The following is an 11456-nucleotide window of genomic DNA, read 5'->3' as shown; positions in this document are numbered from 1 at the left end:
TTTTGGGGGTAAGTGTGTGCATGGTTGTGTTTCTGTCTCTAAATCTCGTAACAATTTTCCCATCTCGTTTCACACAGAACAACAGTTCACACTTCGTTGTGTCGGCTACTAAATCAACTTTCCAATTGCTATCAAAAATAATATCAGTGGAATGGAGCAGGAGCTCGGTTTGTGTAGTTTCTCGTTTGGCGTAGCTTTGATGTCGAGGTACGGTTGGTGAATTTGCAATGCGATGGATTATGTGGCTTATTATAGAGTTATGCAATATGGATGTGTGCACAAATTGGAAATTGTTCCTTTTTCAAAGGGAAAGTGCATGTGAGACCGAGAGCACAAAAACAAGAATGCAAAATGAATATAATCAGGTACATTTGATATATCGGTTGTGTAAACAAAACAAAATGCAGCAGTAAATATGCGGAAATTAAACATTAAACATTTCACTTAAAAAAAGAGGACTACAAATATAAATTAAATAAAATTACAAATATTATTGAATAGATTACGTTTTAAATCGGAATCGATGTGAACACTTGTGACTATTGTGGTTGAGTGGTATTTGAGTGGTTGGGTAGTTTGGTGGTTGAGTGGTTGAGTGTGGGCTATTGCAGTATTTGTGGTTTTTGGCTGTTCTGTTTGCGTATATTTATTCTATTTGAGTGTAATTGAATTTTTTGCGGCAATTACGAAGCAATTGTTAAACGTAGTAATTATCAGCGACAAATATTGTAATGCATACTTGCGGGCTGCGCGGTCTATTGCTATGTACTTATGTATTTCGGTGTGCTTCTGTTATGTTTGTGTTTGCATCGAAAGCAACAATAAATTATATGTATGTGTAAGAAAAGTTACATGTAAAAATGAGCCTCAATTAACGAAAAAACAAACAAAAACTAAACAAATACAAATACAAATACAAAAGTACGGTAAAAACGTTGAATCGTGACAAAACTATAGCATACAACTTAGCGTACGTGTTTTGTATACGAGTGTATGTAGATACATGTGTATAAATATTAGCTTAATTAATCATTTCTCCCATAGTTCCATAGTTTCAGTTACTAAATATTTACATTTATAAAATGTACTCTTTATAAATGCTAATCATCGCAGTGATCTAATCATCATCTCCATAATCAATATTCTTTTGGAATGTTTCGAGCTGTGAATGTGATTTTCTCTCCTATATCATTTTCCGCCTACCTCCTTTCAATTTCTTTTGTTTTGCTTGCTTGCTATGTAGTAGCTTCATAAAAATACTGCTTGCTTCACCCATTGGGATCCACCTGGGCTCGTCTATGGACCACGGTCGCCGCTGGCCAAGATTGCTTGACCGCCGACGAATGGTTTACGTTAACGGACGCTGGTCCGTTGGCAGGAACTTTGGATGCATTGTGGCTGAACGAGATCGGATTGCCATTGCCTCGCGGCTGACGCTCCTTGGCATTTGCTGATTTCTGGCTAGTGTTAGTGCTGCTATTGTTATTGTTGGTGGTGTTATACGTACCGCCCCCCGATTTGGCCACATCGGCGGGCAGTTTGAAACCATTGGTGAGGCATACGGCCGCATACTCCCGTTCCGAGGTGGGTGTTAAGGTGGCAGCCGCCTCCTCCTCGGCCAGCAGGCAAATTCCATCATTGGAATTCGAGTGGCGCACAAAGTTGGTGTGAAATTGTTTTTTACTGCTGCCATTGCTGCTGCTACTGGCACTGCTGCTGCTCAGACTCCCGCTCCTCCGACTGGAGCCACCTACACCGGCTCCTCCACCGCCACCGACCACACCCAGTCCCGGCATGGTGGTGACCAATGGCAGCGAATTTGGCGGCACAATCACCTCCAGTTCGGAGCCACTGGACACCGCACACTGTTTGGAGCTGCTCAAAGCCACCGCATTGGGTGGCGTATGCCTGTAGGGTATATAGAATGCTTTCGCCTCCTGCAACATGGCATCCTGCACGGTCTTTCGCTCCGGCGATGTTCCTCCAACTCCGCACAACGGCAACTGCGATAGATTGTGCACTCCGACTATGCCCAGGTCCCCCTGAGCTGCTCCATCTTGATCCGATCGCCTCGCCACCTGGACACTCCCATTGCCATTCGCTAGATGAACAACGGCCACGGCCGCCGTGCTGGTCTGGTATTCCAAACTGTGCTCCGGCAGCAGTTCAATGTGATAACGAGAACGCGGAATAAGAGTCTGCATCTCGTGGCAATCCTGCTGCAATGTTCCTCCACTGAGACCGCCGGCACTGTCTCCCGGCATTCCTGAGGCACTGCTCAGATTACCGAAATTAATATCAGTGGGTGTGGTCAGGTGGCTGGGTCCTTGGGCGCGGGCCTTGAAGTTGCGCTGCTGGAAAATTATAAACAGGCCGAAGAGAAAGACACAGGCTATTGACAGCAAAGAGCCTATGGCAATCCCACTGTAAACTTCCGAATCCGATGTTTCGCTTTCCTCCTTCAGCCAAGTGTGGTTATTATTTATCATGTCGAAGTACATGGGAGCTCCTGCTCCAGTGTCACCCATCACGCGAACTGCCACATGGATTTTCGCCGTCTCCGAGACATTTGGGAACTAACAATGATGATTAAAATAAATATAGCCGAAGGGTTGGGTACTCTTTATGTTTTAATTACCTTATATGAGCATTTGGTGCACTCCTTAACAATAGCTTCGTGGGTTACATTGTCCAAGGACCAGCGGATATCATAGTGATGGACACGGCCATTGGGATTAATCGGTGGCTCCCACATCAATTTCAGGCCATTCTGTTTAATCAACTTCGAATTGCTGATGGTGCCAGGAGCTATAAAACACAATCCGTGCAATGTGGAAGCTAATAGGAAGTGAGTGCTTTACTTACGATCCTGCTCGGTCTTCTCATCGATGTCGCCATAGAAAATATGTGTCTTGCAGTTGTAGAAATGCAGATTGTACCGAGTGTCTGGCTTGAGACCTGTTACCAACAGCAAAGAGTTGGCTATATTTCGATCCTGACACTTTGGATCCTGACTGGGTAATGACATTTGTGCTTGTATCTCCGTGTGGCACTCCAGCACGCAAGTCTCATTTAGGCTATCCAGAAACTTGAAGGCCAGGGCCCGCGACTCACGGGTGACCAAACGAAAGGGCATATTTGACTGCTCCGAAGTGCCATTCTCGATCTGCAAGGAAAAATCGTGTTGAAGCCATATTAGAACCTGCATTCAGATGGGTTCCTAGAGAGATGACAAAATAATCCCCTACAGTACAGTCTACTCACAATCTTCCACTGAACGTAGCGAAAGTCCTGGCCCAGGAACTCATTCTCGGTGGTGATGATCAGCACTCTCATTTTGATGCGCGTGAATCGCTGCAGCAAGATTCCTGTTACACTGGCATCCACCACTAGACTAAAGATGTCATCCTCCAATTCTAGGGTGTCATCGACCACGTTGTCCTCGTGCTCCACATTCCTCAGCACTGTGGCTGCCGCAGATTGATTAAGAGGCTGGATTTCGGTCAGATGGTTTCGCACCTGGTCGGCTTTTTCCTCAACAGAAGTCAAGGTGCCTTTTAGAGCTCCATTTAACAGCTGCGCAGGATGCGGATGGGTGTGGTTGATCGAGAACTGCAGGATGAAATACTTCTTGTTCTCCAACTGACCCTGCGACCACTTAACAAACGTGTCATTGCCCACGGCAATAGGTCGAAGCATTACTACAAACCAAATATAAAGAAAATAAGAAATTTCCCTGGCACCTCGAGGAAAGTTATAAACACTTACATCCCTGGGTGCAGCACGTGACTGGTGTACTTCTTAAGGAGCTGAGAATCATCTGCTGGGGAACCAAAGTTCCTGTCCTCACCTCTGTGGTGGGAAACAAAACCCGGGTGATCAAGGCAAAGGGCTCGTAAACGGGCAAATCAGTAGATATCACCACGTAGGAGGTCTGATTTAGCTTCATGGGCGAGAACGAGGTCCAACTGTGCGGATTGTTCCTCACAATATATACCACAAACATTGACGTTAGGGTGCGGCTGTCAAATGTGATGTTGATCGAATGGAAGCTGTGCGGGTAACAGCGAATGTTCTGCAATGGGTTGACCTCCTCGAGCTGCCGGTTGAATCGCAGCTCACCCGTCGCCGAATCCTCACCAGCCACATTTCTGGCCACACACTGGTAGATGCCCTCCTCCTTGGAGTCGAACGAATGGACGTGCAACTCATTGCCGCTAATGTACCGTGTATAGGAGCTGTTCAAATGGATTCCGTTGTGGTACCAGGTGATACTCGGTTCCGGATGACCCTCTGCCCGGCAGGTAAGTGTCCTCGAGAGACCAATATACACCACCTCGACGGGCAGGCGACTCACAATCCTCGGCGGTGTGGTCACAATCACCTGGAAGTTTTGCGTTTCCAGCGGCGTTATACAGCTGTAGCGTCCTTCATGCTGGGCTACACTAGCATTCATGATGGAATAGGCCACACTGTTGTTGCTCAGGCGCAGCATCTTATTGTTCGGCGGCTGGAGGTACCACACAATGGGCACAAAGGCTGCCACCGCGTGGCATTGTAGCAACACGGATCCGCCGGCGGCAACGTAAACTGTCGCATTCTGAAATGCCGGCAATAGTTGGGCCTTCGAAACGGATGTCTCGGTAATTCCCGCCTCGTTTTTGGGATAAAATGTAGCATCCTTGGGCTCCACTTGCAGTTGCCAAATGAACTGGCGGTGCGTCTTGCCGGCAAATGTGTTCTGCGCCACGCATCTGCAACGGGGAATAGTGGATAGTGGATAATGGATAATGGAAAATGGATAGTGGTCAGTGGTCCCGCGCGATAATTGACATGGACAATGGCCACAATTACAGCCACCACTCGGCCGCCGCTAAGTGTTAATTAATGCATTGTTTAAGGGCACACCGGCACTCGGTGCGAGTGGTGCGTGAATGCTAGTGTGTGTGTGCGGGTTTGGGAGTGGGTCTGCTGATGGAGTGCCGCAAAAGGTGTTGATTTTGCCACAAAGGCGAAGGTGGAGCGCTGCGGCGGCAGCAGCCAAATGGAAAATTGCCCTCGGTCTTAATTTAGTTAAACTGGGCAGATCGGGATAGCAGTTTTACACAGCAGGGCATCTACACATATAACAGGTTAAATGTGCATGTGCATTAAAAGTGCAATACGGAAACTAGCAGTTAACTTAAGCTGCATTTTGAAGGGCTGTTTAAACATGATTTAAACTGATGTTGATTGGATGTGCTTAAACTAGATTTTCATTATACTCACTTGTATTTACCCGCCTGTTCCAGAAGCAGATGCCTCAATATTAGGGTGCCATTTGACAGGATGAGAGTACTGCAATAATCAGTAATTTATTATAAAGTGAATAAACAAAATTGTAGCTCAAAGCGTGGGTCAACCCATCCAGCTGGCAAGCTCTCCAAGTATATAGGCCATATATACAAGTCTTGGCCCGCTGCTCGATGCTTCAACACTGATCTTTACTCGCCTGTTGTCATTGGTCAGAGAATCGTTGCCAAAGTACCAACTAAAACGGGCAGCTGGAACACTCAGAAAGGGGCAGCTCAGCACCAGCGGTTTGTTTTCCAACGCACTAATGTTGGCCGTCTGCTGTTGGCCAGGAAAGAGCCGCTTGAGCACTGAAATGCATAAACATGAATTAAAAAATTCGTCAAAATTCATCATTCAATTTCTTTTAGTCCAAGTGAGCAACTCACCTGGATACTCGACAGTGATGGTGTCGGATATCACCGCCGACTCATCCCACTCGATCTTGCAGTAATACTCGCCGCTGGCCTTTTCATTGGTGGGCAGTCGCAGCGTCCCATTGTCATAGATAAAGAAGTCATTCTTGCGATACGATACTTGTTCGACTATTACGTCATTCCGGTACCAGCTGCAGTAGATGGGCTGGTTGTCTGTGTCACAGTGCGAAAATGTTAGTAAGTACTCATAATTGCATTTCTATTTTGCAATTCTATGCAATCTCATAAAGTACACTCACCCTGATCGCGGTTGTAGGGCGTTAGGATGGGTATGCATGGCAGATAGTACGGGGAGTGGGGCTTGCTGATGGTCAGTCTTGTGACGGCGTGCTTCTGGATCTGCAGATATGGCAGAAGTGCGGTTGAGTTCTTCGGTTGGGCGACGGCGGCAGCAACTGCAAAAGAGCAAACGAGCAAAAAAATAAAAAACAATTGATTAAGAATCTGTGCTTGGCGCGACGCGGCTAAATTATTGGTTCCAATAATCCTCCGCCCATTGCCCAGACAATAGACAAAAGGCGGACAATGAGCCGGCTAAAGAAACCGGGCCACAAAAAAAAACGAAAAAAATAAAGAAAAAATGAAAATGTTATTTATATTCTAGCTTAATCTATTGGCTGTTATAAATTTCACGCTTTTCACTTAACACCGCCCCAGTCCGCCCATTCTCCCACAACTGCATCGAGGTTTTTACTGCAATGCCCATAAATACCCAGAGCACACAGAAAAAATCTGAGAAATAGAAACTGCCAAACAACGGAGCCGTGCTGGGCACACGCACTGAAACAAAATCTTTGAGTCATTCATTTTGAATCTTTAGTCATTTGATTTGAATCTATAGTCATTCATTTTGAAAGGGCATTCAGAGTAATCATATTCTGTAAAATATCTAATGTAATTATGAAGAGAATGAAATAATAGCTGATCAGTTCAGCTCAGATAACACATTATGTGTGCACTGGAGGTCCAATTCTTTTTTCAGTGAGTTATGGGGCAATGCTTCTAACTCTGGTTCTGGCCAAGTCCACGGCTCTGGTTTTTTGGTCTGGGTCCGAGTCTCGGCGAGTCCGACTCCGAGCTGGAGTCTCCGCTACGTGCTGCAGGCGTGTCCAGGCAGACTTGGCGTGTTAATTAATTCTTGTGCTGCTGTTCTGCTGTTGACGCAACCATGGCGACGTCTGCGCCCGTTGCTGCAACGGTCCGGCGGTGCGTATACGTGATATTAAGCAGTTGAAACAATTACATGGCCAGCGGTCAGCAGAATCGGAGATTTGCATACAACTTTGTCGAAAGTCGTCCATCAGGCATCACATTATCTATTAGCAGAACGAGTGAGTTCCAGGGAAGTGGAAATGATAATGGCCAATGCCAGGTTGAGTACTTGACGGCTAAAAAATGGCAAAGTGCGGCAGTGGAACCCCTTTAACAAATGTCGGGACATTAGTCAAATGCGTTGAAATTTATGCTAAAAATGCAATCAACTTGCGTTCCGCTCGACGGACATCCTTCAGTCCCCCCTCCTCCTCCTCCTTTCAAAGGCCCCCTAGAAAAAAATGAGAGCCCCACCACAACCATGCAGCTCCAATCAGCCTGCCACCCAAGTGGCCAAGTGCACTCGGTTGTTGCCAAATGCTGAATGTGCTGACTGCTCGTTAGTCAGTCACAAATTGTGGCAAGACGGTCTGCTCTTTTTTGCTAGCTGCGCGCTCGGAAACTGAATATTTGTTTCGGTTTTGATAAATGGACTACTATAAATTATATAATTGCTGAACATGCTGCGAGGGATGTATCTTAAAGCACTGGCACTGGCTTTGGCTCTGGCTCTTTCGACTCTGGAATTTGCCCCGCTTATGTTGCATGTTTGTACGCAATGTGTTGCAATTTTTATTGCTGTAATTACACGCAATGCCCGGCGGCAATTTGACGCATGGAAATGCCATCGACGGCCACGTCAGCAATGGAGCCACTGCGTCCCGCTAAGTGCGGCACATTAACAAACACGGAGTGCACTCCGCGGGTGAGGGGTTGCAGGAAGATCGGATCGAGGGGAAACCACAGGTGCACCGGGAGAAATCGTACAATTAAAATGTCTGAAGTGTTTAAAAAATAAACACTAAACCAAACAGGAACAGTGTATATGATCTGTGCTTAAAAGCACTGTGCGTCTGTCGAACTTGAACTTGAAGCACTATCAGCCAATAAAAACTAACTAGAGCAGGATATTAAACAATTGCTTATATTTTTGCAAGTGCAAGTGCAGTAGCAGTTGCATGTGCAACCAGGGCGTAATTGTTATAGCGTAATTGTTTCAATGGCGGGGCGTTTAATTGCGCTTTGGCAACTACTCCGCCGCTAACGACGCTCGCTTTTCGAGAGTCAAAGTTCAGCGATTTTTTTGTCATCCAGTGCGCACAGCGCACACCTTGCCGTGCTGCAATTTGCCATTTGTCATCGCCTGTTTGAGAGGGTTGGATACCCAGTTGGTTACTCGGATACTCGGATACTTGGCTGGTGGAATGAAAGGAGGGGAAGGACATGTCAGCAGCAGCATTACCCTTAAACCTTTCAGCTCGTGTGTGTGTGTTTCGGCGTCGTTAGCGGAATCGTTAAGTTTGCAGATTAATTGCTTCGCTGCTCGAGGAGTCAATGCTCGCACAGAGCCATCTATTTAATGTGCTTGACATTCACTTGCAATTGTAACTATTCCACAGCTTTCTAAACTGGCTGGCTTGGGGGCTATCAATTGGGTTGGATCGCTTCTGGAGACCATCATCGCTGGCCATAACTCAACGCAGCTGCAAACAAGATCGGCAATCTCGGTGATTGAACTGTCATGACATCCAGTTATCTATCTGTGGCCCCCCCCTTCTAGCCGTGGATTCTTCTATAAACCATGCAACCCTATATAATTTCAGCTCATTTGTATTAAAATCTGTCGTAGTCAAAGCAATGCATAAGTCTTCCCAGTCAACTCAGCGCAGAGGAATGCTTCCCAGAATCGTGCTTGAATGCTGTTTGACAAGTATATATACGTACAGTATATACTCCCATCTGCACTTACTAAGTTGTAGCAAGTTGCAAGTCAATAGTGTGGGGGGCAGATTGCAGCAGAGATGGGTTCCTTGGTTCCTGGGGAAACCGGGAAGGCGGAAAGGCGGGGAACTGGGCGCTGCTGCACAAATTTGCATAGTTGAACGCACGTCGCCGCACAATGGGAATTCAGACGATCTAGCTGGGAAAACTTCTGGTGTCAATCAGCAAATATTTTATTACAGCACAGCATGACCTTACTCAACAGTGATTGTATAGAAAGTATCACTTAAAAACTAGGCCTACATGTTTTTAAGGGAACATTAAATGAGAAACAAATCATTCCCAAGAATGATAGCTATCTTAGTTCTAAAAGGATTACGTTTTAACGAGCTAAACTCGATCGAATCTCCCACAGTGCGGCTTCGCCACAGTGCATTCCAGGCAGCAACTGTTGCTGCCGATGCTGCTGCAGCGGTTGATGATGAATGCAACTGCAACTGCAATTGCTGCTGCAGCAGCGGCACATAAATTGCCGGCTGCTGCGCCGAGCTTATCAAAACGGCAACATCTTGTGCATAGATAAGCCGGCTTGCGTCTGCCACTGCCACTGCCACTGCCTGGCATCGACTTCGGCCTCGGCCGCCAACTAACGGGTCTGGGCCCCCATGGAATTTCGCAAATTCAAATTGCCTGGCATCCTTTAATGCCGCTGCCTCCGCTGGCACAGCTGCAACTGCAGCGTTGGCACACTTTTACCGCTCCAAATCCAAAGGCAGCGGCAACATTTTATGCAAAATGCAACGCGCACGAGATAATTTATCGCCTAATGACGTGCTGTTCTAAGGTTGCCCGCGTTGTTGTAAAATGCAATAATAAAATGTGCCTGCAGCAGGAAGATGAAAAGAGTATGAAAAACGAAAAAGCAAAAAAAAAAAAAATGTTCATTCTAAAAAATAAAATTAAAAAGGAAATTTAAATGCCGCACGAGCGAGCAGCATCAGCTGGGAGACAGTGGAACGGGTTGCCAACTATTTGTGCACCATCAGATCTAATGGCATGTAATGTACAGGGAAAAAAAGTTACATCTCCCAAATGTATCACACAAGAACAATCATCATTTGTGGGAAGCTAAAACAAAAAGTATTGCATTTGGAAATTCGGCATTGAATAATTATATGCCATTAGACTTTTATGGTCCCACATTTCAATTAACCACAATTTCAGTTAGTTTCACAGATTCCTAGCAAATTCCTTGCTGTGTCTAGAAAGCATTCTTTTGGGTCTGTGGTCTGCTGTCGCTTCGGGGGCGCTCAACGAGAATTTATGAATGTGCAAATGCATACGACAATTTCGCGCATAAATGTAAGCTCCTGCCATGCAGCAGGGGAATTTCCAAGGGGAACGGAAAGCGGGTTTGTAGACGGAAGAAGGGGACACCCACCGCAAGACTGCGGAAAGATGGTAGAGATGGGAAAAGCTGGAGGGGTTGGTTGGGGTGGCAGGGGAAGCTGGGAGATCGGATGGCAGTCGAAGATGCGTGTGCACATTCCATGGCATTCCGCTGCGGCATGTGGGAAGTTCTATGGTTGCACAGAAAGTATCTTGTAGCTCGTGTTGCTGCTGCACCAGCAACTGCACAGCGGCAACAACTGCAACGCAGCAACTTGAATCGCATCTATTGATTGCACACAGTTCATTGGCGCGACGTGGAGAAAGGATTGCGGCACGGGGCGGTGGGGAAGTGGTTCGACGTGGCTGGATGGCTGTATGCCCCAGCTTATTTGGGTTAGCAGTTCAAATAGTTTTACGTGCTGTTTTGATCAAATTTCCAAATGCCAACGGAGAATTTATTGAAAAGTCCAGCAGGCAAAAGGGGCAACTTGCAACTTGCAACTGCAACGGCAATGGCAATGGTAACTGCTATAATTTCTACATTCGGTGCTGCATTGTTTGCCTTTTGCTTAAGCTGCATATGGCTGCTCAATTGAATGTCTGTGGTTCGGTGTAATTGAGTGGTTGAAAATACTCGGAATGGCAACTAGTTAAGTTAAATGTGCCTTTGCCACATTCACATAACTAACCGCCCACAACTGCTGCAAGCTCCAAGGCATCCTAACACTAAAAACACATAAACGTACATATATGGCAGCACAAATACTTCGAGGACATGGAATGGGGCATTCGAACCACTTTAGACAATGGCGGGAATTTACTTGGCAAAAGTCAAAGATAAATTGCTTTTTAACCTACAAGCTCCGTTCTTGGTTAGTTGGTCCTGCGTTTTGTTTGTTGTTTGCCACATGCCACATCCCCTGCCACCTTCCCCACGCAACTCCGATCCCCTTTATCACTGCCACACAAAGCATTCAATTGACATATTTGGTTAACTTTTGGCGCTCTAGAAAATTCGCATTCAGTAGTTGGAATAAATTTTCTTTGGCAATTTGCATTGCACGCACAGGGGACAAGACTCGGGGTCAAAGTTGGAGCTTGCACTGAAGAAAATAAATAGGTACTTAGGTAATAGATTTGATACTTATTTTAAGAAATATTTGTTGAAAGATGTTTTCAAGATAGAGATACAAAACTAAAGGTTCTACAACATATTCAATATATGTAGGTCAGTATAATCTTAATATACATTAGTTTTTCTTA

General features: G+C 45.9%; 1 protein-coding gene across 2 annotated transcripts in view; it reads right to left on the bottom strand.

Annotated features, from left to right (window-relative positions):
- Nucleotides 1-352: 352 nt before the first annotated feature.
- LOC120451177 overlaps nucleotides 353-11456 on the bottom strand; it is a 56519-nt gene continuing 45415 nt past the window's right edge. For both annotated transcript variants that reach the window (XM_039634613.2, XM_039634614.2), the window contains exons 3-11: nucleotides 6008-6163; nucleotides 5721-5921; nucleotides 5492-5642; nucleotides 5269-5337; nucleotides 3769-4754; nucleotides 3265-3701; nucleotides 2866-3166; nucleotides 2639-2808; nucleotides 353-2576 (exon numbers count right to left, since the gene is read on the bottom strand). In XM_039634613.2, coding sequence (XP_039490547.1) covers nucleotides 1269-2576; nucleotides 2639-2808; nucleotides 2866-3166; nucleotides 3265-3701; nucleotides 3769-4754; nucleotides 5269-5337; nucleotides 5492-5642; nucleotides 5721-5921; nucleotides 6008-6163 — 3779 coding nt within the window. In that variant the 3' untranslated portion in view covers nucleotides 353-1268. The remainder of the gene's footprint in view (nucleotides 2577-2638; nucleotides 2809-2865; nucleotides 3167-3264; nucleotides 3702-3768; nucleotides 4755-5268; nucleotides 5338-5491; nucleotides 5643-5720; nucleotides 5922-6007; nucleotides 6164-11456) is intronic.

This window comes from Drosophila santomea, chromosome 3R (genome assembly GCF_016746245.2).
Source record: "Drosophila santomea strain STO CAGO 1482 chromosome 3R, Prin_Dsan_1.1, whole genome shotgun sequence".
Lineage (NCBI taxonomy): Eukaryota > Metazoa > Arthropoda > Insecta > Diptera > Drosophilidae > Drosophila > Drosophila santomea.
The sequence above is the reverse complement of the archived record's forward strand: the minus strand, read 5'-3'. Positions and strand labels throughout refer to the sequence as shown.